The following is a 27,141-nucleotide window of genomic DNA, read 5'->3' as shown; positions in this document are numbered from 1 at the left end:
GCTCCTAAATCTCAGTTACTGTTTTGATGAGTACGATTTCATCATGTCAAATAGAAATAATGGGCAGCATGGTGGTGCAGTGGTTAGCATTGTCGTCCCACTGCCAATGGGTTTGTCGTTCAAACCCAGGGTGGGTGGGAGAAGCCCCTCTGTGTGGAGTTTGCATGTTCTCCCTGTGTCAGCGTGGGTTATCTCCGGGAACTCTGACTTCCTCCCACAGTCCAAACATGCACATCAGGTTAATTGGTGACTGTAAATTGTCCGTAGGTGTGAATGGTTGTCTGTCTCTATGTTTCAGCCCTGTGATAGCCTGGTGACCTGTCCAGGGTGTACCTCGCCTCTGACCCAATGTCAGCTGGGATAGGCTCCAGCCCACCACGACCCCCAACAGGATAAGCAAAATAGAAATAATGCTCAAAACTACAAAACTAAAACCAAGCTGTAATTAACAGTAATTAACCATTATCATTTACTGTTAGGTCCACTACAGGTGAGGCTCTGGGAATGGAAAAATCTGCAGTATATATTTAACTGCAGGGCGTAAGGAACATTTCACCCTCTTGGGGCCACCATCAGGGCTTTAGACCTGTTTTTCTACTTGACAGTGGCAAAGATTTTTACTCTTCAAATTCCACTGACACCTGCCTCACCCTGCCCTCCAGCTGCAGCTGGCAACCTTGGGATGTGGCAACCCCAAGAGGCAGTGAAGAAGTGCTGTCTACATTTTTACCCAGACATTGTGTAATGTTACATCAGTAAACTGTATACTGCTACGAATAAGAAGTAGAGGTATACATGGTCTGGAAAATCTATCGGCAGCAGCTCCGGCCATCACTGCCTCTCTATAATTGGTGCTTAAGACTGATAAGAAAGGTTTAAATCCTGATTAGTTAAACTTTAAAGAGTGACTCCTTCACTCTAAATAAAGAAGGTCTAGGTTGTAATCCACAGTTTTTGTTTTCTATAGTTTAAATTAGTTTTGTGTCATCTATAAAACGCTAAGAAATAGTGAAAAATGCTAAATGCGAAGGTGACACCTGTGTTTCAGCTGACCACTGTCAAAAACCCAATGATATTTAATTTACATTAGCATCAACATTGCTATGGTGTGTACATTTAGCATTTAGCTCAATGAACAGATGTATTACCCTGCGAAATGACTTGCTTATGGGCCCAGTGATGCAGAGGCAGGATGGAAGAACAGGGTAATTCTTACACACGGAAATTGAACTTCTTTGGCTTTATGTGTCACTGAGAAACTTCCATAGGAATAAACAGGGCCCAGCCTACAGTGCTGTATCCAGTTCTCTTTATACATCCATGATTTTAACCTAAAGCACGATCTTTTCCCAGCCTAACCGAGTAGTTTTGTCGCCTAAAGCTAAGCACGTTTCACAATATTAACCATGAGGTACAATGTGCCTCACATAAAGATGCTGACGGGTGCCCTGTGCATTGCTATCACACGCTGAGGGGTTGGCCCTAAGTGCCATCACAGGTCCGGGCAATTACTGCATAATGCTGAAGGTGGTAAGGCTGTCACTTTCTATTCATAAGTTGAACTTGAAATGACCTGTTCCAATTCAAAAGGTACAGTATATAAATGCAACGAACCATCTAGACCTATCAGTCAACTAAATTAATAAATAAAAAAGAAGGAGGACAATTGTGAGCAAAACTGTCGTGATCACTCAGATGATCACCACATGGAGTATTTTGGGTTCTACACGATAAGTAAAGGCCAAAGAAGACCATCACTAACGATGTGTAAAAGCAGCTGCCTTACATGTCCATTGTGTAAGATTTAGGGGCATCTATTGTCAGAAATGGTATATAATATTCATAGATATTTTTTATTAGTGTATGAATCCGTTCTCACGTCTGGAACCTCCTGTCTACAGCGGACTTGAGACACGCCCTCATTGATGACTTGGCTCAGATTCCAGAGTTACTTCTAATCCTGAAGCCTCCTTAAGGAATCTGATCCCGTTTGATTCAGTGGTGGGAACCCCTTGCCACTGCCTGCCTTTGCTGCCGTTGACCCCAGCAGGATTCAAACCCTAGAACCTTCCACATGGAAGAGGAGTGCTCTAACCAATACACTAGGGACTTGAAACTAAGAATTCTCGTGGTTTGTTACCTTAAGGTGCGGACACACCAAACCGACATCAAAGAACTAGCGTCGACGAAAGCCAACTGTTGCGTCGTCTACGTCGCCTCACGTCGCTCTGTGTCAGTTGCATTTGAACACACTACACGGACTACATCCAACAGCCGAGTAGCACGTATGTTCTGCGCCTGCGTGAGAGAGAGTGGAGTAAGAGAGTGGTACATCCTGTCAGCCGAGGGGTTTCCTATCTGTGCAGCCAAGCACTGCAGCACCTCCACGGACTATTACATCCAGAAGGTCCCGGTGTTTCCTCCGCAGGCTCCACTTCACTCAGCTGCCCGATAAACCCGCTGCTTCTTCTCACTTTAACCTGAATAACAAACCAGGGCTCAGTGCTCCGGTTGGATCCAAATGGAGAGCCGGGGCTAGCTCAGAGACTAGCGGAGGCTAACTGGCTGTGCTTCCCTCCGGTCATGCTGCGGCTAACACTCCACTAGCCTCACAGCTATCTCCGGTTTGTTAATCAGGTGGGAAGAAGCAGCGGGTCTGTTGGGCAGCTGAGTGAAGTGGAGCCTGAGGAGGAAGCACCAGTTAGCCCCGGTTTCACTACAGGCAGATTCACTCGCTACAGGGGCAAGGAAATAAAACCTGAACAGCCAATCAGAGTGATCTCTCTCACTGACAAGCTCTGCCACTGATTCAACATGCTCAATCAGCCGAAAAGCCGCCGCCGAAGTGCCGACAGTGCAGGACACACCGCAAAAACTAGGGCGACAGACGCTCATCGACAGCCCGACTTTGGTCGATGGCCAACCGTCAGCTTGGTGTGTCAGGGCCTTTAGAATGAGATGTTTATGTTGACAGAGTGGGTCCTCTTCCATGGATTCCACCATGTTTTTTTTACAGTCGCCCAAACAGACAAATCAGACTCTGGCTCCAGACAGGGCCATTTGTGTTTTTGTGTGTTGTTCTTCTACATGCTTGGCACACAGGAGAGATTTAAGTTCGGCAATCTTACCGCTAGACGCCACTTCTACACACTGGACCTTTAATCTACAGCAACAGTTGCAACTTGCGACCCAAGTGAGGCAGCAGAGGCACCAGAAACTACAGAACAACCTCACATGACAGCCCCAAGACACAGAGTGCAGCTGTATGGCACCACATTGGAAAATATGTCAACTATAGTGAAGGGGAACAATCTCAGGCTGATCATGGTCTGAAGGAAACTGCAAAAAAAAAAAAGGTGACAGACCTGGTAGGTGTTGCTTTAGGGACCTCATGATAATGGGTTCAACAACAACAGTTCCAGTTCATTAGCAGGGTATCTTACAGTCAGCATGTGTAGACTAAATATGCAAATTGATGTAAATGAACCTAAAAAAAAAAGCTGATTTTTTTGTCACTTCAAGCACATGTGTTTAATCTGCTGGAGTATGATGACAGAATTTATGAGTCTGTTTCCCTCCTGCGATGCTATAGATAGAGCTCCAAGCAGTCCTTCCTGTGAGATTCACTGACTACAAGATGTCACGCTGGTGTATCTATTCTCAGCTTAACATGCTATATCTGAGGTGATACTGACAAAATGTCAGCCGCGTTGGCCTCTCTTTTAACAGCCTTACAAACCCTCAGGAGTCTCTCAGACGTTTCCGACATGTAACTGATGCTTCTGCTGCTCCTGTTCTCTTTGTCCTGTGCACGACATGTGAGGAAACACAATCTGGTGCTTACAGAACGTCTCTGTAATTTACTCAGACAGCATATCCCACTCCTCCTACACCACACAATGACCCCTGCGGTTCAGTTTTTCAACCTCTCAGCCCTCACCTGGCCCCCAGCGGCTTTACATTCAGCTGCTGATGTTTCCCTTTGGTACTCAACACACCTATAATCAGTTCATCCTGGTGTCTATTTCAGTCCTCCGGTTTATGTATGCGCCTGTTTTTGTGCTTGTATAACCCAAACCCTCATGCCTCTCCCCTCATGCAGCCTGTCTGGGACTATTAGGGGCTACAAGAAGAGGGAAATGTAATAACCAGCGAGCCCTGGTGCCCTGTCAGCACGGCTCAGCCTCTAGAGAGGCCTGCCCATCACGGACAGCATCCGTGACAGTGCAGATTACACCGTACACTGCAATAAGCCTGACACATGGAGAAGTCAGAGATTACAGCAGACTATTTCTACCATCTATTATTGCAGCTGTAACCCTCATCTCCAGTTTCAGCCCGTGGTGGAGTGAGCACACAGCGCCCTCTGGTGGTGAAACACTGACACGACCACTCACACTTGTTATTTTTCTGTTTTAATCTGATATTAAAACACATTACAAAGTCAGTATGCAAATACCCTCATTGTTAAATTAAATTATTGGAAATGCACACGTCTTGAACATGTCTTTGATGATGTGAGCTACAGCCAAGAGCATAAATTAATCCATGTTTGCACCTTAAACAGAGTTTGGAAACTAATAAATATGAATCTACAAGTGTAAAATACAGGCATACCAAGTTTGACATTAAGTATATATATGTCTTTATATATCCACTTAAACAATCAGCCCAGTAGCTCACACTATCTATCATACTGAGATAAAGCCATAGGTGATCACAATAAAGAAAATAAATGGAGTTTGTGGATAAAATCAGGCAGTAAGAAACCACTGAGAGAATAAGTGCATAAGCAATGCAGTTCCAGTGAGAGGAGTTCAGTCTGTTTCCGTTTAACTATGCACATAAGAAACACTCTGCCACACGGTGTGGCCAAATTCTAAAGAAATGCTTACAGAGCAGGCATCGTTGCAAACATCTTCCTGTTGTCCCACAAGGACGTCACACAGTGCAAAAACAATACAGCTTGGATGCGATACTACCACACACAGACAGTGCAAAATACATCCCTGCCTCGAGTGACACCAACACTGTTACTGGTAACAAGTCTGATCAGCAGCGGGAAGCCGTGACTTGCAGCCTGCTGCTGCTGAGTCAGTGTCAGAGGATGTGAACTGACAAAAACATCAGCACCATTAAAGCCCTGCATGTAGACTTTACAGTTACATTACAGTGCATTATCTTGTCCTCGGGTTGCTCATAGAGGCTTCAAGGATAACTCCAGATGATTACAACTCGGGTGTTTTTGTAGTTTTGGCCATTGCTTCTGTTGGGTTTGATGACATTGAATGGACCAAGGTCATAGCTGAGATTCGAGATAACAGTGACGTCTCTTCAATAACGTATAAATTCTGTATACGTAAACCTACTTGTGGCAAGACATGAACGCACCAAGGTGAGGTTTTGCAGTCACGACCAAACAAGCTTTTGTGCACTATCTCCATTGCCTTGGAAGGCGAGGATTGCTGGATTCACATTACAACCTACAGAGAAAAGTAGAATACTTCAGCGTCCCCACCCCAAAGCAGGGACTTCACTACCTTTATACATATCTAAAAAATAGGCAAAATACCAATCCAAGTTTCTCTCTTTCACCGAGCTAAGACTTTCGCTTAATCCCCTTGTTAACCCATCGTAAAACACACTTCATTCAAACTTGACAGAAACAAAATAAATCCCTGCTGTGTCTCTGCCTCTCAGTTTAAGCCGAGCAGTGGCGCTCACTTCTTCTTTGAAGGCAACTACAGTGATGTTACATCACGTTTCAAGAATGTGGAATTAATGGCAACTAAATAACTGATTACTTGAATTTCAAAACTAACACGTTACCTCCGAACACTGCCAGTTATAAATACATCTACTCCCTGTACAAAGATGTCAGTACAGTCTGGTTTTAGGCCAATGCACATATCTCCAACCTCCTGGGTTCTAAATGATATTACACGAGCCTTGGATAGCAAAATGTCCCGTATTGGTTTTGATTCAGCTGCCTATGGTTTGAAAACTACCTCTCCGACAGACTGCAATGTGTAAAGATGGATGATGTCGATTCCAATTGTAATATTACTAAAGGTGTACCACAGGGCTCAGTGTTGGGGCCAATATTGTTTTCAATTTACATAAATGATATTGCCCCCCCCCCCCCCCAACCCCCCGAATCATGTAAATTTCATCTGTATGCGGATGACACAGTTTTATATTGCTTATATTACATTACATTACATCTGCTCAATCAGCCAGTGAACGTCTACAATCAACTTTTGATTTGCTTCAACTTCAGTTACATATCCTAAGTTAGTAGGTCACTCAGATGTAACCAAATGGATGCTGTTCACCAAGGCTTCTCACACTGGTTCTTTCAATATCCATTCTGCAAATGGCTTATCCATAGAGAGAGTCAAACTATATAAATACCTTGGTATCTGGCTGGATGACCATCTTAATTTTAAGCACCATACTGAAAAAACACTTGGTTTTCTGTACAGAAATAAAAGCTGTTTTCCTTTTGTACACAGGAAAAGAATTGTAGAATCTGTATTTTTGTCTGTTTTGGATTATGGGGATGTTATATACGGAAAAGCTGCTGCCTCTACACTGAAATCACTGGATGCTGTCTACCACTCAGCCCTAAGGTTCATAACAGGTGATCCTTAGAGCACCCACCACTGACACCTTTACCGTTGGCTGTGAGGCAGGAAAAGCATTTGTTCATTTATAAAGCTTTGATACAGATGCTTCCACCCTATATTTCATCAGTCTTAAATCTGTCCTCACATACTGTTGGTCCTCGTTCACAGAATAGGTTGCTTCACATTCCCTTAATCAGAACTAGGTCATTCTCTTACAGTGCACCTTATACGTGGAATAATCTGCAAAAGACTTAGAACTTGGACACTCTGCTACACTTACGGCTGTTTAAGTGCCTTATTTCTGATCTTGTTTTAATTGAGTGCGCATGCTTTTAATTATACATCTACAATTTAGCATAGTTATCACCCTGTAACTCTACTTTTACTGCTCATTTGTAGTTATTGTTGTTGCTTTAAACGATTTCATTTCTGTTTTAACTGATATGATTGTTTTAATGTCTGAGTTCATGCTCGACATCATTGAAAATTAGGGGTCTCCCTAAATTGATTATATAAAGGTTTGAATGAATGAATGAATACCTTTTAGGGCTGGGTATTGCTACTTGATACCTTTAAAGTATCGACTAAAATAAACCAGTACCTGCATTCAGTTGTTTGTGTACCTAGATACAGAAAAAAATGACTATTTGTATGGTTGTGTTGGCAGCCAATCACTGGGAGCATTCTTTGATTTACTGCAACATGTGAGTGGCCCATGACCGTAACAGCTACAGTTCATACAGTCTGTGGTGCGGTGAAGTTGAGTGCAGTGTCTTTGATAGAGATGGCTGGATGGCTTTATGCAAATGAGTTCTTCCAATTCACGATGGGTATTGGATTTAGCAGAAAAAAAAACTGTATCTACTGAAGTACTCTACTGGGATCTGTATCACATTAAAGGTACCATTATTGGTGCTGGTATTATCATTTTTAAACAATACCCAGCCCTGATTCCTTTGATCAATTAAAAGGCAGCAGTCGGCCAAAACTGCAGTCCAACTAGCAAGTGTGACACTTCACGGCCCTGCTGATGTGTGCATGTTGTCACCATGACAACTAACAATTACAGTTCAGTTTCAATTTCAAGTTCAGGTAGTTCAAAGTCCTTTCTATTCACTCTATTTCTATGAGTCAGACTGACAACAGTTCAGACAGACTGATTTAACCAGGCGTTCTCAATGTTTCTGCAATACAGATGAATGTTGTATTGACAACTAACTATTGAACCACTATCTTGAGCAAAAAGAGGGTCAGACTTCATGTTTGTTTACGTCTTTTATACTCTCAAACTCTGAATGTGTTTTCAGCTAGTTGGCAATATGAGCACAACATCTGCAGATTAAAGCAGACTGGGCTAAATAGGTGATGACTGACATTTTTAAGCTCAAAGTCAGTGTCCTTGAGATTCAAGGTCATCGTTGCAAAAAAAGCTTGAAAAGTTAAATATTTATTATTCAGCTCTTTTTGCCAAATCATATTGTTTCCTCCTGGTTCAGACGTGTGGGTATGGATAGGAAGCCCATGTTTTGGGAAACTGATTTGCCCCTTTTATTTGGAGGTGCAGCTGTAAAGTGAGCGCACCCAAAATGGTGGTAATAATTCAGCTTTGCACAGGAAGACTGTGATCACACAACAGATGTTTTCACTTCCCTTAGGTTTGGCTAACCCGCAGACTTGTTAAAAGTCTGTCTGACTGACTCAGATACTGACACATTCTCACCTCTCAGTATTTAACTCGGCGGGCACAGCGTTATTATTCCCAACAGAAATGATGGCCAAAACTACAAATATCTGACCCAACAATTGTAATGAACTGGAATCACACTTTAAATACAAATCAAACAGAAGCACACAGTATATTCTTTGTTGTGATGCCTCTTTGTTTCAATAAAAAAATCAACAAGTTGAGAGAAGCATGTACACACACCAAAAAAGGAAAAATGGCTACTCCCTAGAGCTTGGTCTTAGGCCAAGGCAATTTGTGGATTTGGAAATTCTGTGTATTTACAGTTTCAGAAGTCTGTGATCGTACGAGTCCATACCTGCTCTGCTGGATAAAATAGGAGGTTTGTCTCATTTGACCTTGTTTTCTTCCTGAGTATGTTCTCCTATAACCACTATCTGTACACCTGACAACTGTCCGCTGGCATCCAGCTGCAGCCCCTGAACCCCTTCAGTCTGTGCCTCCTGCATTTGGCACTGCGTCTCCTCCTCCGCTGCAGCCATCGTCACCTCCATCCCGCTCTGGACCATCATGGTAGCACCATCTCTGCCCGACTCCCCGGTCAGCTGCAGCTCCATCACTCCCACCGCCTGCTCCATTGGAGCTGGGTTGATCTCGATGACCGTGTGCTCCTGGCCGGCCTCCACCTCGCCCTGCATTACCTCCTGCTGCACCACCATGGTGCCGTCCACCACCTGGCCTTCTATGGGCACCACCTCTGTGCCGCCAGCCTGCTGGCTCAGGTGCAGCAGCTCTACGGGGCTCACCACCGTGCCCAACTGGCTGGAGTCTTGCATGGTGGTGGTGCCCACCAGCGTGAGGCCAGAGGACGGGTGCAAGGTGATGGTGTCTGCCTTTCCGTCTCCAGTCACCATGTAGCGGGTGAAGACCTGCGAGCCTGCGGGCAGCAGGGTAACTGTGTTGGAGGATTGGGCCAGGGAGGCGATGGGCAGGCCTGCCACCGTGAATGGCTGACCGACAGAGGACAACGAGATGGGGGAAAGAACAGTGAACTGTTGGGGCTGCAGGGTGGCCTGCTGGTTGATGGGGGAGGTCAGGAGGGTGGTGGTGGAGGCGGGCCTCTGGAGACGAGGCCGCTTGGTTTGGCGCTTGGTGGGAGTTTTGTTTTTGGCAGGCTGCGGGCAGGAAAAGAGAGCTCGAACCTGCTGCTGCTTCCTGTGTTCTTCCAACTGAACCTCCAGGTCTGCACAGAACACACAACACAGCACTGGAGTTATTTTGTTCTACAGTTTTTTCTCAGTTTTTCTTTTTGCACAGCCTAATGTTGATATTTAATATTAATATTTATTTGAGATGGCAACAAATGTCAAGTCCAATCTAAAAACCATATACACCACTGACTTATTTAAAATCTCATCTGTCCTTTTTCATATTTAATTTTTAAACAATGTGAATTTAAAAATAACAAACTCACACAAACACCAGGTTTTGTAGTCGCCACACACAGCCACTGCTTTGGGCTTGTGTCCTATAATTAAGTTCCAAGAGTTCTGCATCTTAACATTTTTCATACTTTCAAGAGTCTTTTCAGGTCATTTGCTTTTTGAACAGTGTTGGAGAAGCCACTTTGGAAGCACAGCTTTGCAATCTACTAATTACTTCAGTTGAATTACTCCGTTAGCAAGATAACTTCTAAAATAGTATGCAACAACTTCCCTAATATTTGTTTATAAATTACAATAATCAATACGTGTGGTCACAGGGAGTTCATTTACAGTAGAGATGCGATGGTAAAATAGAAATAAAAAACAAATATAAATTCCTTTCCTTTTATGGCTTCAAATTGTTTCAGTCGTTAATGACGCAAAAACAATGGAAAAAAGGTAATTTAACCACTTGAATTACGATGCAAATATGAATGTAGCTCAACTACCAGCAAGCTACTTTTTTTTTTTTTTTTTGGATAATTTAGACTAACTTGGAGTTTGAGAGATTTTGCAGGACTGTTTCTTGCTAAATTGCTAATTGCCTTTGTTCCCATTTTTCCAGAGAAATCAAACCATTTACTCAGGTTTCAAAGGTTTAAATGTTTGGGAGATGCATCTTAACGCAGCAGAAAAAAATTGATGTCGATCCAGGTTTCAAAGGGTTTATTAGTTTCCTGCCAATCCAAGGCAATACACCAGATTTTTTAGTTCCACAACAAGAAGCATCTGAAATGCTTCTATTAATTTAATTTGTACTTAAATGTTATCATCTTCATTTCCTGCTTCAGAGGCCGTGATATTTAACAGTTTGGCACCATTTACTCACCAAGGAAAAGGACCTAATAAGGAACACGACTCTCACCTTATATCTGTGATTAATATTCATTAGTCTAATTAGTGTTGACAGGAGGTGGTGGCAGTAAAGTGTTGATGAGTGCCGGACCATAAGAGGTGAAACATCTATGTTTAGTGGATTTTTCCTCTTAATCATTTTTTAATTCCAAGTGGCAAAGAAAAAAGAATAATCCAAGCTGGTAAACACATCAGTTTGTTCACCTCATGGTGGCACTGGAGAGAAAAGGTCAGGAGATGATAAAATTCATCCTCCTGTGGGACCATGAATGTCTGTACAAAAAGTCCGGTAATCCATTCTGTAGTTGTAGTTTAATCTGAATTAAAGTGGTGGACTGGCACACTGACACTGCCGTCCCTTGAGTCACGCTGCTAGCATGGCTAAAATGTAGATTTCATCTACAAAATGAGCACCTTATAGATTTACTACACATCTATGACTGAATACGAACATAAACACAGTGGGTCAATTGACTGGGTATATGCAGGAATCCTGAGGTTAATTTCAGTACCTTTTAAAGACTTTTTTAAGACCTTCCAAAAAAACCTGAGCAGCAACACATCTTTAACTTGCTAAACAGTTGTAGTTTGCTAATTAATCTATGGAGCACAAACATACAATAGAACTCAGATAAGATGAAAAGGATTTTTTATTGTTTTTTGCTCCTCTATTTGGCGCCTGGAGGTGCGCCGTCGCGTGATGTCACACAGGTACGCGCACGGCCCCGAGTGTGCCTACCTACACATTGTTGTTTGTAATAGTCACGAGGAGGAAAATAAATTATATATTCATGGATACTTTTTGTCAAAGCTTGAATGCCAAGAAAATTTAATACTTAATAAAATCGTGATTAAGACTTTTTAATACTTGTAAAGGACCTTAATTTTCCGACATTTGATTTATCAACTTTTAATACTTTTTAAGACCCCGCGGACACCCTGATTGAGAAAATAAAAACACTGATGCTGGTGTTTTCCTGTAAAAAGTAAAATGAAAATCAGTCATATAATAATCTCCTGTTTTTCTAGTTATAAATATGTAAAAAACCATTGTGTTTCTGTTCTACCTATGATAGCCACCAATTGTCCGAACACCCGAGGTCTCTAATTTGTAAAGTCTCATGAGGCTGTGATTATCCAAGAGGTCACAACAGGTCATTTTATACATTAAGGCCCGTCTGACAGAAGTTGTCCCGCTAAAAATGAAATGGCGACTGTGGGGGCTAATGTCATCACACACCAATAAAGTTGAATTCATTGAATCCACAAGAGTTCCAGGTTTCCAGTCATATCATTTAAGTAATTCCAAGACTGTTTAGGGACTCTAGTATGCAGAAATATTCAAATACAATAGGCAAAAACTGCATGTATTTTGCCCTGAACTGCACGAGACTAGCCCACAGTGTATATGTCGGTAGAAGGGAGACTCATGGGTAATTCATTCATCATTAATGTTGTTGTAAGCTACTGTCATTACCGTCTGTCCTGCATCTCTCTCTCTCTCTCTCTCTCTCTCTCTCTCTCCCTCTCTCTCTGTCTCTCTTTCTGTCTCATTGTGTCATACGGATTACTGTTTTACTGTTAATTTATTATGTTGATCTGTTCTGTACGACATCTATTGCACGTCTGTCCGTCCTGGAAGAGGGATCCCTCCTCAGTTGCTCTTCCTGAGCTTTCTACCATTTTTTTTCCCCGTTAAAGGGTTTTTTTGGGGGAGTTTTTCCTTATCCGCTGTGAGGGTCCAAAGGACAGAGGGATGTCGTATGCTGTAAAGCCCTGTGAGGCAAATTGTGATTTGTGATATTGGGCTTTATAAATAAAATTGATTGATTGATTGATTGACTGATATCTTGAAGTGAGAGGTCAAGGGACCCTAAGTCAATTTTTCCCTTGCCAAAATGTTGCCTAACTTTGCATTACTTAGCCCCATTCCCAAGAGGCTGTGCCAGCTTGTTAGATAACAATTGGTCAGGACCTCTAGTTTCATATGATACTGGTGTCTTCATTCTAGCTTTAAAATTCAGCCTGCTACACCCTCTGAGAGACAGTGACGTGGGCCGAGGATGCCTGTGTCCCCACAGAGTCACAGAGGTTAAGAGAATCAGTGTGGCAGCTGCTGAAGTGGAACCTTGTTTTTGTTCTGTACTCACTGTTGAGTGCGCTGAGGATTTGCTCCTGGCTGGGATCTGTCTGCTGCCTCCTCCTCTCCACCGTCTTCTTGACCGAGTCGAGCAGGCCGAACACTTGGGCGAGGTTACTGAGCACCGCCACCTCTACCAGACAGGAATCTGGGATCAGTGCGGCAATCAATCAAAGGGTCACTTGGTCAGTCAGAAAGGAGGAACAAATTCAGCTGTTGTAAACAATCAGTCATTATTGTTACATGAACCAACAGCAGCCTTTCTAAAAGCTTTCTGGTGTTGGTTTTTCATCCGTCGGCTTCCAACAGCAGGTGAATTTGTTCTTTCTTTCCATTTGTTTTACATTCATGCACCTTCAAGTGAGCCTTAAATCCTACACATGGTCTGTTTGGATGATGCTTTCCCCGCAGCCTGTACACATTAGCGTTGTTCCGTACCTGTGTCCTGTAAGGCTGCTGGCTCCCTGCGCTGCTGCACGCCGTTCAGCAGCTCCAGCAGCTCTGTGCTGATGTTGGTCACCACTTCACCCAGCAAACCTACATCAGCGATGCCCTTCCAGAAGTTCAGTGTGTCCTCTGTGGACAAACAGACGATACACACAAGTCTCAGTCACTGGTGTGCTCTGTGCTTATGTGTGTATGACCTACAAATGAACTGTCTGTGTTGGGTTGTGTGCTCTCTGTGACCTGAGATCTCATTCGATTCCTTCTTGTCCACAGCCTCCAGTGAGCTCGAAATCCAGTCCATCTTCCCGCTCAGAACCTCGGCTCTGTCCTCGCCTGCTGTTCCGCCATTACCCAGAGCCACCTGAGCTGCAATTCACACAGGAGAACCAGCATTATGCTTGTAACGCACTGCTGTGAAGACCTAAGATCATGTGAATGTGGTTGCTTGGTATATTTGCAGCAAATGTTTGGCAGCTGATTGTAAGTCTTGAATATCGGAGCATCTTTGAGAACAGTCGATGCTACCTTGGACTACAACACTGAGACAATGAAAGTTTCAGCGTCGAAAGGAGAAATTGGTGTGTGGAATCTTGTGTTTGATTATTAATCTTAATCATTTGATATGAGTCTGTTTTGGGTTGAATATAAAGCGGTTTAATTGAGGAATGAAACAACAATTTGTGTTTTCCCCTTTACATTTCGTAGCGGTGAAAACTAGCTATCCAGGCTAATTCTCCAACTAATTTAAATGAATATTTTTCTATGACAGTGTAGGGCTGTGTTTATTCTCCTGTCTGGCACCCAACTTATACTTCATCTGGGGATAAATCTACGCTACCCAGCTGTTTATGCTGGCATCATGTTGGCTAAAATGTTGGTGACATACCAAGAACAGCAAAATCATCATGGTCATGTCCATACATTGAGCGTTAAGTCGATAACATAAATTATTGTGACATTATTGCCTCTGTCTCCACATCCAGTGATGCCTGCTTATACTGTGGTCACTGAGAACTCCTTTCTGTTTGGCTGACAGGTGTCTGTAGTAGAGCTACACACCTATGACACGGCTCTTAATTAAAGAGCCACTCCTAAACTCATAAGGACAGCAGCAGTGAAGCACACTGTAGCTAAAGAGCACGGAGCTCAGGTTATTTGTGTAACCACTGAGCTAAAATAAACACTTGTTCAGAGAGAATCATGAAAATTTAATTCTGACTTGTTTGAAATTTGCATGAATCTGGATGCAAATAGCTTTCTGTTGGCGTGTTCCTTACCCCTGTGTATGTACACTGCAATCATGAAAAGTGCGCCTTGTCAGCTGTCATTGCTTGTGTGGCGTTTACAGTATTGTGATGCAAAGCTAAGGCTTAGAGGTAAAGCTACACTTAGAGGAAGACTGTAGGGGTGCAGGTCGCTGTAATCAATGTGTCAAAAGAATTTCATGCAGGGAAGGAAATCTGTCTAACACAATGAAGCATTTCCTCCAGCTGGTCCCCAGTCGTAGTCATAATGCCACAGAATCAGCGCATGCTTGCATGACAGAATGTGAAACAGCAAACATACAACTTGTACATGGAGAATATTTTTATCTTCCTTATCACTGTTACTTTACCGGTGTGTTCTCACCTTGAGAGGATGTGGGTGTGGTAAGCCCAGAACCATCTGGAGGGAACCGTGTGTTGTTGATTAAGAGGTCAAACTTGGTGCTGCGACATGTGTTGGTGCACAGTGTGCTGTGCTGGTAGAAGTCGAGCTGACCTGAATCCATCATTTTTCTGAGGAGCAGAAATTAGAAAGGGTATCAAACAGTTAGTAAATGGAAGAGTTTTATTTGATTGGCCACCACTGCCTGAATATCTACATCTTTTAGAACTGACAGCCCAAGTTTGATTGCTGTCTGAGCTGCCTGACTTCATGCATGTGCATTTTGTGGCTGGTTGTGTAGTGCTTCTCCAACACAATGCTTGTTCTGCTTGTTTGGATGTTATAATTGTAAAGGCAGCAGCTGATTTATGTGCAGGGCTTGGCTACACAAACAGCCTGAGTAGGAGAAATACTCAAAGTAGACAAAAGAATATAAATAGTGCACACAGGCATCCCAAAATGCAAGTAGTGCTGTATATTCCTAAATGAAGAAAATATGTATTCTTAAAGCTGCTTGGATAACAAGACACATCTCATCACCATAAACCTAAACAAGTAGCAGCAACAGAGAAATTCTATGGTCAACATTAGCAAACAGTTGCTTATGAACCCATCCAACAAACACAGGGTCGTGGTTTTGGCCGCCTGATTCCTTTCAGCTCTGTTTTTGGTCTCCACCAACTCCTGAGGGAGATATCTGTCTCTATAGCTGCTAAATGTTCCACTATGTTCACCAGCTCCTCACTAACTGTGTACAGTGGGTTTTTAGAGCTTTTTAGCTGAAATCAGCTGCCAGCTGCAGAGAGAATCAAGCTTGATAACAGTGGAGTTTGCTTTGGTTTTCTGGCCCACAGTGAGCTAAACTAGCTTATTAAGCTTCGCTGAGCTGCAGGGAACTGCAGAGTCGATGATAATTCTCTGCGGGTTCATCACTACAAGCAACACTTGAAACTGCAGATTAGTGCAGCTTTGAAAGGGAACAGCACCTAAATTGCAAAATGTTATTTCCACGGCCTGGGAAAGCTCAGTCAATATTTGTGACCATGAGCTGTTTTGCTGCCTCTCACAGCAGCTGGAGTCTGAGAAACAATAACGTCATTCACTGGGCCGACTGCCGGCAACTTTTAAGGTGGAACACTAACTTGTAATGTTACTCAATGCATGAGGTGACAGCGTGAATCCATAAGCACACATTAAATTTCACTGTGACAACTTTGACCATTATTTTAGTATTTATAATGACAGAGACTTTAGTAATAAGTGGATCTTCAAGCATTTATATATATTAATTTCAACCAGATTATGTGAACAGCATATATTTGGATTTGGGGGAAAGTTGTTCATGTGTACTTACATTTTTGGACTGTCTTAGACCAGAGGAATAACATTTATACATTTTGAAAAATAGGTGTAGTTCCCCTTTAAACTTGAGAGAAACTAATTAGGACAACTGAAGTACAAGTTCACCACAGTGTCTTTAATAGCTCCATTTCCATTTTATAATATTCTGTTTAATAAAATATGCAGCAGTTACAATATTTGATGTATCCCTGATATTATACTTTTTTTTCAGAATACTCCACACACAGTATATTAAACATCAGTCAAACAGACAGGAGGTTTAATGAAAAGCCAAGAGTCATTATCCTCATCTCATTTACAGCTCACGAGTGATGGAATAACGTCTAGTTAGTTCACAGCTACACGGAACATTTTTATCTTGTCATCGTTTTGGATATTTAAGACGTATGAGTCACATCTCTGGCCGTTACATCAGCGGCAATAAATATGTAAGAGTTTGCCTGCAGACTGTGATTAATTGTAATGCTGTGTAGTGCAACCAACCAGCACTCAGAATATTTAAATATGGCTTCCGGCTGACTAATCCAAATATAAATCTCCTCACCTTAGCATGACTCCACCCATCCTGATGGCTCTCTTCCAGTCTTTCAGAGTGGCTTTTCCAGAAATGTGCACAAACTGCTTCGGGCTGATCAGCTGGTCTTCGTACTAACAGAGAGAGTATTAGTTAAGAAATCAAATTAAGTTCATTGAGTGCAATGTAGAGATCAAGCAGAGATGATTACAGACAAGAAAAAAAAAAAAAGCAAAATGACATGCTGTACTTTATACGTCGGATATTGCTTTGCTGATACTGAATGTTATGTTTTCAAATTGTGTTGCGTTTGCTGGGCTTTCTGGGTCACAGCAGCAATGCCCAAAGTCTTACTAAAACACAAACAACCAAAAACAAACCCAACACAAATGCTTTTGGTGTGTTTACGGTCATTACAAAGATACTTACATCTGCCGTTGTACCTCTGTGAATGTACATACTCTATGGGCACATTCACACCAGGATAGTCCGGGGGACTCGGTTCGATTGGGCGGGGAATACCGAAAAATTGCACACCTTCATTTGGTTCGGTTCATTTTCACACTGGACTTTTTAAAGTGGACCAAACCACCTGGACAACATCATGCAGTTACAACAGCTGCTCATTTGGGGACGGTGTTGCCCGAAACCACCACTGACCAGGAAGAGGAAAACCCATCTGGAAATTCAATTCAATTCAATTTTATTTATAAAGCCCAATATCACAAATCACAATTTGCCTCACAGGAATTTACAGCATACGACATCCCTCTGTCCTTAGGACCTTCACAGCGGATAAGGAAAAACTCCCCAAAAAACCCTTTAACGGGGGAAAAACGGTAGAAACCTCAGGAAGAGCAACTGAGGAGGGATCCCTCTTCCAGGATGGACAGACGTGCAATAGATGTCATACAGATCAACATGATAAATTAACAGATAAATTAACAGTTGGAGGTCAGACTGAGTGTCAGTGAGAAACAGCTGGAGGATCTGAAGACAGAAAACACAGGTAACAATCAGAGTTTAAATGGAATTATATATGGAGAAATAAGCAACCATGAAATTGTCATAATGTGATAAAGTCTGAAGCAGAGTCAAAGTTTTTAGCTCAGAGAAAAAAACATGTAGAGAATCTTCAGACTGAAACTGTGGAGGATCCGCAATTGTTCCCTGGGGAACTCCTTTATAAATCCATCCCCTTCAGCCGGCCTGGTCACCACAAAAACACCAAACACCAAAATGCACCGCACTCTATGTCACTTCCTCTCTTTGATTCGCTGGATAGTCCGTTTGCATTTCCCACTGTAAGCGAACCACACCAGGGTTCACTTGCAAGTGAACAGAGACCCCCAGTTTTTAGCGGACCAGAGTTCGCTCGTTTGGTCTGCACCAGAGTTCGAATGAGCGTTCACACCACTCCAAACGAACCGAACTATCCATTGAAGCGGACCAGGGTTCGTTTAAAGCACACCAAATAGCACCAGTGTGAATGCGTCCTTAACTAGGATGCTACTGTTTGTATGCAATCGTGACACTTCTTACAGTGAGGCTGGTGATAGAGGTGCTACTACTAGTAGGTACTGGGCTGCTAAAACTGAGACCAAGAAAAACTTGAGTAAAGAAGTGTGGTAATGTTCTGGTCCACCTGTTTAAAGCTGCGACTAACTTTCAGTCATATCTGCTAAAACTGTCACTACATCCACACAGTAACACACGAGACAGTCTGTGAAAATAATCATATTCCTCCACCTTGTGGTAGCAAATGCCATTAGAGGCTCTACAAGGAGAAGGAGGAACATGATTTTTCCACAGACCATCCGTCTCGTGTACTACCATGTGGGTGTAGTGACAGTTTCGGCGAAAATGAAAATATTTTTTCTAAAACTTCCCAAATGTAGCTTTAAAGCTGAGCAAACTGATTTAGTTTATTCCTCAGCTGCTACAGTCTAATGTACAGTACTGTTTGCACTGCTGACAGCTGCCTAAATGATTTCTTACTGCTGTTTCAAAATGCTTTCGCGGGCCCTGGTGCTCAATATTTCATTTGGTTCAGAACATTTGTTGTGCTTAACTGCTCGTTGCGGATTCAGCTTGACCAGCTGTGACTGATAAGAGTAAACACCTGTTTAACTCAACTCATTCATAACACTATGTTTGAAAAGATTAGTAAGAAAGCTTGTTTTAAAAAAAAGCTTTAAGTCCTAAAAAAGAACATTCATCATATTTAAGTGTTCAGGGCTTTCAACTTAATCACCTACTGTAAGCACATGCCCACTTATAGCTGTAATCAGCATAATGCTATTTGAAGTTTGCAGGTTTACAGTGAGAATAAATAAAAAGGTAGCTCAGTGTCGTTTTTCTGGGACACCAGATGAAGTTCATGTTCATTTTCTGCTGAGTGACTATTGAATGACCTAGTTGCCATTTAGCTATGTACAGTATTGATTAGTAACAACCATTTGTAACAGTCTTTTTTGCCATCTATGAGTGTTTAATATTTGAGTCAATGTGTCCTGTGACACAATTGCTTTTGAAGACCAGTGGTGAAACCTAGTGATGGGCTATATAGTGATGATACTTGATGTATTGCAGCTTGTTCCACGTGGATATATAAAATGATTATATCAAAAACATCAAGTGTAAATTGTCACGTCATTTTTGTGAGCCATCAAGATGAGATTTGCTATGGTGTTTCGGTTTTCTCTCCTATTGCTCTCTTCCTCTCACAGACACACAGAAAGATTCACAAACATGATACATCACACACACTCCTCTGCCCATCCAGACCACTTTCCCCTGAGCAGCAGTGGGTCAGCAGGCGAAGCGTGTGTCTTTGTATTTGCAGCGCTTCAGACTGCTACTATGCAGTCGCATTTTGCAACCATGGAGCACAACTATGACTTGCAAATATTATTAATATATGGACTGAAGAGCTGTTAGTTTGTTTCCAGCTTTCAGTGAATTAATCATCATGATAATCGTCACTGCAGTAAAAGTTTACCTAATGAGTTTTACGATAGTGTGAGCAGACAAAGCGTGCACCACCATTAAGTCTCATTTTGCAACCATGGAGCACCAGTGCAACATGTGAATACTATTAAAGGGGAACTAATTTTTTTTTTCAACCTGGGCCCTATTTTCCGATCTGCTTTTGTCTAAATGAGTGATAGGATGTTCAATATGTGACATTTCTCCAGTACGAAGCTAGGGCTGACCTGCCTGCAGCCCATGAGCGCACGCTATATTAAATAATAGGGCACTCAGACATCGTCAAACAACGTCAAAATACATACTCTTAAAGTCCATTTTTAGGCTTGGATTGTTAGTATAATTATCCGACAACATAACGGAAAGGAGAAATGAACGTCTGTGTTTGCCTTTAGCTGGATTCGGACATGTTCCTCTGCCTGTTGCTGCTCCCTCTCTCTCCTCGTCCCTCTTCAATTTCAATGAGTTCTGCGTCCGTGTAAGTCCGTGTACTCCATGTTCAAATAAATACGGATGGTCATCAAATTCAAATGGCTCATCCAAATCCAGTTGGTCAAAATCGGGTAAAAATTCGTTTGTTGTGGCAAGTCAAAACACTCACTCAGAGAGTGAAAGTCTGGCTCTGAAATCTCATGTCTCGCGAGATTTGAGTTGTTGCAGGAAGTTACCGCTGGACTGACCTTACAAACGCGAGGAGTTACTCTGTTTGGAGTAGTCATGGCTGAATTTTTACCTGATTTTGACCAACTGGAACCTAACGAGCCATTTGAATTTGATGACCATCCGTATTTATTTGAACATGGAGTATACGGACGTACACGGACACAGAACTCATAGAAACTGAAGAGTGGACGAGGAGAGAGAGGGAGCAGCAACAGGCAGAAGAACATGTCCAAATCCAGCTAAAGGCAAACACAGACGTTCATTTCTCCTTTCCGTTACGTTGTCAGATAATTATGCTAACAATCTGAGCCTATCTGTGTGAAAAAATGCACTTTTAGTGGATGTATTTTGACGTTGTTTGACAACAAGCAAGCTTTAAGTCCGCAGCAAAAACATTTACACTTCTGGCCCGAGACGAGCTGTTTGCTTCAAAAGAAAAGCACCAGTAGCCCCTCTTTGATTTAAGTATAACAGTAATTTAACTATATCAAAATATTGTTTTTAAGCCATATCACCCAGCCCTTATGAAACCCTGTGGTTGCCATTTTGCTTCAATGTAGATTTAAAAACCATGATGAATACCAACCTTCACACATTTTACATTGATTCCTGGGCACACGAATTTCTTCACTAGCAACACAGCTTTACAGTCGCCGCAAGTTATGGGACAGCCAATTTCAACGTCATCTCCATCTGTTTGTTCTAAAACAGTGAAAAGATACACATGACATTTCAACGTGAGGAAAGCAGGGGAAAACAAGCTTTTTGTAACATAATGTGCACAATGTGAGCATGACTAAATCTTTCAAGTTGTCCAAATATTATTCTGACAATCTCTTACCTGGATGTGCTTCAACAGCCATGACAGCTGCATCTGTTTCAGCAGATTCATCTCTGAAAAGACAACAGTTGGCATTTTCACATTCCTTCTTCATAGTACAGAGGACACTGTCTGTCTATCTTGTATCTCAGTATCTACACAGGAGCAGTATTCTTTACTACTACTGTAATCAACACCTAATCATGGCGGATCATCTTGAATCTTGAATTGTTCTGAAGTGACCTGAACTGTAGTTTGAGGCTACATCCTAGCCTAGTCTCAGAGAGCCTGGGTTCAGTACCTACCCAGGGGTTATTGGCTGGAGCTGGAGGATGACCTGAGTCTTATTAGGGTCATCAGCGTCTCCTTCACCGTCAGCTTTCACCATTACCACCTCCCCCATGGACACCGTGACCTCGTCGGTGGTCGCCATCACACTCAGAGAAGACTACAGAAGGGGGCTGCTTTCATATAACAGCTATCCAGGAGTTTGTTCATCTGAAACACAAGACAAATACATAAAAAAACATTCCATGAAAGATGATATGTAGCCCATAAATATTTATCTTGCTCTCATATAGTGTTAACATTAGTAATGTCAAGACACTGAGATTAAAAGCAACTTCTGAACTGAGTTAAAGAAAGTTTTAAAGTCAAAGTTATTCGCAAAATAGCAACGTATGCCAGTTGGATGTACTGCCAAATTCACAGAAACAACATTGAAGATGGTTTATGAAGTGAATTGAAAATTCCATTTAATCGTGCGACATCTGTGGCATATTGTGTGATCACACTCCACATTTTAGTGTCCTTTAATTCTGACAATCCCAAGGCACAGCTGCGAAGTCATGATGCTGTTTAATCAGTTTGTCAGGTGGATAGATTATCTTGAAAAGAGAGAAGTGCTCATGAACATAAATGTTATCAAATCTGTGACCAAAATTTGAGAGAAATACTTCTATTGAGTTTATGAAAAAAGTCTTAGATCTTTAACTTAAACCTGTAAAAATGGGAGCAAAAACAGAAGTTTTGCTTTTAAATTTCTGTTCGGGATGCACAATAGTATCAGCACGTCATCGGTATCGGCCGATATTGGCTTTAAAATGAACCGACCAACATGCCTTTTCTTGTTTTCCACAATGAATGAATATTACATACACTGAAAAAACATTGTATTTCATGTCTCCATCTGCCGTTGAGCCGTCATGGTAACAGTATGGATGTATAATATAATGGCAGTTACAGACGAGACTTGATGATCCCTTAAATTAGGTGGGAAAAAAGTGAATCGATATCGGTATTGGTCAAATGAGTTTATTATCAGCACATCAGATATCAGCAAACAATCCTATATCGTGCATCCCTTGTTTTTGTCCAGTATGGTTAACGGCACTTTTTAACTCAAGTGTAGACATACAACATGTTTAGTTACATGTGAGCATGTTGTAACATACTGTAAAACTTCAATTAAATGCCTCCTTGTCCCTCCTAGTACACATTAAAAACCTGTTTCAATTAGATGCCTGGAAGTTCTTCCAAAACCGGGTTGTTGGCTACCTCAAATTATGTGTCCATTCCTCAATTGCCCTGTAAGTTATTCATATTTCTTTAGTCCATAAGGGTCCTCAGATCAAAAGAATCAAAAGGGTTTTCATAAATATCAATCCAAGTTGTGAGTATTGTTTTAACAGGATAAAGTGGGGTTGTGTCGGTATGCCGGGTGCCATAATCCCCGAGTGCCGTAACTCACTCTCTCTCTGATGTCTGTCGGAGCTAGATCAAATCACTGAATCATAACTGATACATTATTAGTAGCCTCATTTTTTTATAAGTAATATTCATACCAGTTCAAATAAACAATTGGATTGAGTTTTCCAATCTTTGCTGAGCAACAGTTTTGTGTGAAAGGAATTAAAGGCCTGTCCCAAATATAGGCCTGTTGATTTCAAATAATAGCCCGGGCTATTAATCAGTCCCTCCAGAAAATATAATAATATAATAATTAATGCAAATTCAAAGAAAGTCCGCAATATTTGTGGGAGCTTGCAATTTTTCAAAAGTCCTGCGATTTTTCTGCATTTTCCAGCCGACCGGAAGTCGTCGTGCATGCAGCGTCATTTGAAATGTCATCAGACGCATCATCAAATGCACTAATGGCATTGCAGTGTGGAAAAACACCCTGCAGTGACATAAGAATTTGCACTGTTTAAAGGCATACAACATGTGTTGAATGCATTAAAATGTTAGGTTTACAGAAGATGTAGGTTACGTGTTGTTTTACAGTCACATTGTCTGGTTTGAGAGCTACGATATTCACTCATGATTTTTTGCAACATTATTGGAGTCCATGTGTTGAAACTAATTAAATAAAACTAAAGAAGAGAACTATAAAAAACATTTGCAGCTATTTTTGAAATATTTTGAAATATTCAGTATTTTAGCAAGTGATTGCATGACTTATTTTTTTTGGAGGAAGTAATTTAAAAAAATCACATTTTTTTCTCCTTTTGTCATTAGCCACAATTTTTGTCATTTGCCGCAATTTCCCGCAAAAAAAATCACATAAAAATGCCGCAATTTTCATCGTAATTTTTGACAAAATTGGCGCAAATTCAAGGTTTTTTTTTTTTTGCTGCGAGATCCTGAGGGACTGCTTAATTGAAAGTTAGGGCGGTTGTCAGCTGATTCACTCTCCCTACCATGAAGAAAAACAAACTTCATTTAGCAATTTGTCATTTTAATGTTGCTGAGAAAGTTAACCACTTGTACAACATGATTATGTTACAATTCATGAATTGGTGAATATCAGTCTCGCATGATGTGACTGTATATCTGCTAATTTAAACCAAACATGAGGCATTTTGTATTTTACAAATGGTTCAACCCCAAATGGATATGATATCGCGAGCACAGACTGTGTACTACTTGGGTTAATACAATATTATTTATTTTAAATGAACTATTTCGTGGTGTGCACACAGGGGCGGCAAATATCACGAGACCACAATGACTGGTACATTATTATAAGCCGTGGTGTGTCGGGTAGTTATCCACGCAAATTGAAACTGCACATGCACACGCACTTTTACAAAGTGTCAGGCAGTGCAGTGAGATGTAACGGTAACGTTAGTGAGCTTCACTCCGCGCACTGAGGCACAGAAACCGCAGCTTTGCGCGATTTTGGGAGATGCTAAGAGAGGTGCGGTGTAGCAGACCGCTCCCAGCCACACTTGAGGTAAACCATCCGTTTAGTCACAGATAACAGACTCCTGTGTGTTAAAGTTAAGTGGGCTATCACGACCGCCGTGGGCAGCTGACTGCTTTTCGCCGCTGAGATGCACACAGCTCCTCAGACTCGGCTCGGCGGTAGCCATTATGGCTAACGCAAGGGCGTAACTTATGTGTGGCAAACTGGACAATGTTGTCAACTATACGGTCCGAGACGGGTAAAGCTTTGCATTTACAGTGTGACGGTTACGTGCCGCTTGTCTCTGAACCGTACGTCCCTTCGTAACTCTGCATTTTAACTCTCCGCTCCCCCTCAAAATGACGTCTCCCTGTGCGGCGGCACGTACAGCAAACAACGGCACGGCGGCGGCGTTGCCCCTCCATTCTGTACGAGCCTGGCTGGCTGAACCCCATCCGCAATGTACCCGCACCCCCGGCTCAAACTGCCGCTAGTGTCCTAACACCGGCCCATATGTTACACGCAAGTCTATTTCAGCCCACATAGTGAAAAAGTGCTTGTCCTTACCGTTTTATGGAGAGAAACGCAGCCCTAGATTGAGCAGAGCTGCGGCGCATGCGCACTCCGCTGATAAAGCTTGACTTCCTGCTGAACAGCGCTCGCCTTGTTATCACGCTCCTGTAAACCCTGACTAAACTCATCTGCAGCCAGTTTCACTCACTGCGACTAAAGTCACTGTATTATATGTTAGAAAGTGAAGGTTATTTAACGTGTGGCGACACCTTTGGTTTTTATAGGCTTCAGTTATTAAGTCAGATCTCGTGGATTGTGTCTAAGCTGCTTGTGTCCACTGTAATGTAGTGTTTGGATTGTTTGACATATGGATACTGAAACCTGGAGCAGCCTGGGTATTTAATAAAGTTTATTAGTGAATAGACTCGTTTTCAAAGGGGTTCTTCACAAACATACATAGCTCTCATTGACCAACACACCCCCACATCATGCCCATAAGCCCACAATATCCTCACATAATAAAGGGATGGATATGCCACAAGACACACAGAGCATCAATATACCACCACCACCACCAACATTAACATTAACCATCAGGCACAGTAACTTGATGTTTTAAGAAAGGATAATAACAGATTTTTAAAGAGGAGCAGTGAGCAAATTATTCCAATCAGAGGGAGCTTTAAATCTGAATGTGCATCTGCCAATTTCTTTGTTATTTTTGGGAACTAAAAAGTAAGGTTGCTGAGTGTGTCTAAGTGAGTATGAAGATAGGCTATATATGGTGTTAAGTACTGTTTTAAAAAATGAAAATGCACTGGAGCCAGTGGTGATGTCAGTTCAAAGTTTCATACATTGAGCAGTGATGAGTTCAGAAGGAACACTTTAACATAAATCTACAGAGGTTATTGTAAATGACATTAAGAGGTTGAAGATATGTTTCACAGGTATTCAGCACAGTCCAATATTGGCAGCAACAACTGTTCAGCAATTATTTTGCTTGTGTGAAAGTTATAAAGCAATTTTTGGAACGATACAGTTGCACTAAATTGCAGTTGAATTTATTAATTATTGAGTCAATATGTTGTTTGAAAGAGAGCTTTTGATCAGTCCAGACACCAAGGTATTCAAACCTGAGCAAAGAGGCTTGATATTTTTCAAAAACATGGAAAGAACACCATGAGCAACTCAGAAAAAAAAATGGCCCAAAAATTGCAAGAAATTCGTAAAAGGAGAAAATTAAAAAAATATATATATATAGAAATAAAATAAAATGAAATAAAATAAAAAAATAAAATAAATATAAAAGAAAAAAGAAAAAGAAGAAACATTAAAAAACAACAATTAATGACCTGGAAAAAGTGCTAGCTTTTTTTTTTTTTCCCCTATTTTTAAAAAAGAAAAAAACTTTCTGAATCTCTTAATTCTTTGCAATTTGTGGGACATTTCTCATTAAGTTGCTCACTGCCTTTTTCACGTGTTTGAAAGAAACTGCGCCTATTTGCTCAGGGTTCAAATGTTTAAAAGAGATAGACAATTCTGAAAAGTCACCAAGACTTGATCTACCAGAGAACAATCTGCAAGACTTGTTCTGTATCTTCAAAGCTCCTGCAAAAATCCCAAAGATTAATACATGAGCGTCACCCTGCAGCATGGTGTAACATTTAGGTTGTTGGATTAATTAAATTTGAGATGTGTCCACATATTTTCAATACAGCTGCGAACTACACCTCTCGGCTTAGTTCTAAATACAACCTAAATTGCTTCAATACAATTTGTCAGCTGCAAACTACATACATGCTGCAGCCATTTTAAGCCGTTTTGATGTTTTCTTTCACAGCAGGAGATGGGGCGCCAGGACGAGAGATCACTAGCAGCCCCTGGGTTAAAAAATTATGCTTCCGAAATCTCTTGATGGCGATTCCGCAAAAAGAGTGGTTAACCCCACCCCTCTTGTGCCAAGCATGACAGAAGCCCTTTTTAACGAGGATCATGAACATCCCTCGCCCTCACCAGTGGCGACATGTTCCTCACTCAGAGGTTTGGCAAATATATATAGTTGCCGCCATGTGTGACCGTTTTATGGTGTAGTGCAGAATAATCATACATTTTAATATGTGTTATACGAACTATGTCACCATTGGTCAGTTATTTTCGAAGATTGAGTATATTTGGTTGTGGAGATTTGACTGTCGCAAAGCATGATGG

General features: G+C 41.6%; 1 protein-coding gene and 1 non-coding gene across 3 annotated transcripts; both read right to left on the bottom strand.

The window, feature by feature from the left end:
- Nucleotides 1-4,399: 4,399 nt before the first annotated feature.
- gmeb1 (glucocorticoid modulatory element binding protein 1) lies at nucleotides 4,400-25,117 on the bottom strand. Of its 2 annotated transcripts, none has more exons than XM_033637308.2 (10): nucleotides 24,988-25,117; nucleotides 21,539-21,731; nucleotides 21,255-21,307; nucleotides 21,000-21,115; nucleotides 16,793-16,896; nucleotides 14,869-15,017; nucleotides 13,480-13,605; nucleotides 13,231-13,368; nucleotides 12,803-12,940; nucleotides 4,400-9,556 (listed from the first exon to the last, which is right to left on the bottom strand). In XM_033637308.2, exons 2-10 carry the CDS (start codon nucleotides 21,664-21,666, stop codon nucleotides 8,703-8,705), a joined length of 1,806 nt encoding a protein of 601 aa, XP_033493199.1. In that variant the 5' UTR covers nucleotides 21,667-21,731; nucleotides 24,988-25,117; the 3' UTR covers nucleotides 4,400-8,702. The 2 variants fall into 2 exon arrangements, with proteins under 2 accessions (XP_033493199.1, XP_033493200.1); XM_033637309.2 differs by having other exon boundaries at nucleotides 12,803-12,925.
- Nucleotides 25,118-26,780: 1,663 nt separating this feature from the next.
- Nucleotides 26,781-26,915, bottom strand: LOC117264229 (U11 spliceosomal RNA). Its single transcript, XR_004502268.2, has one exon. It is a non-coding gene; the product is annotated as a U11 spliceosomal RNA (small nuclear RNA).
- Nucleotides 26,916-27,141: the final 226 nt, after the last annotated feature.

The sequence above is a fragment of the Epinephelus lanceolatus genome, chromosome 16 (genome assembly GCF_041903045.1).
Source record: "Epinephelus lanceolatus isolate andai-2023 chromosome 16, ASM4190304v1, whole genome shotgun sequence".
In the NCBI taxonomy this organism is placed as follows: domain Eukaryota; kingdom Metazoa; phylum Chordata; class Actinopteri; order Perciformes; family Serranidae; genus Epinephelus; species Epinephelus lanceolatus.
This window is presented reverse-complemented; position numbering and strand designations above follow the sequence as displayed.

What these genes read in the sequence shown, in the direction of transcription:
- gmeb1 (XM_033637308.2), bottom strand. Translation starts at nt 21,666, where the DNA reads ATGGCGACCACCGACGAGGTCACGGTGTCCATGGGGGAGGTGGTAATG. An exon ending in TCAATGTAAAATGTGTGAAG is followed by an intron (nt 16,897 to 20,999) that starts GTTGGTATTCAT and finishes TCTCTCTGTTAG; the next exon opens with TACGAAGACCAGCTGATCAG. An exon ending in AGCAGCCTTACAGGACACAG is followed by an intron (nt 12,941 to 13,230) that starts GTACGGAACAAC and finishes CACTGATCCCAG; the next exon opens with ATTCCTGTCTGGTAGAGGTG.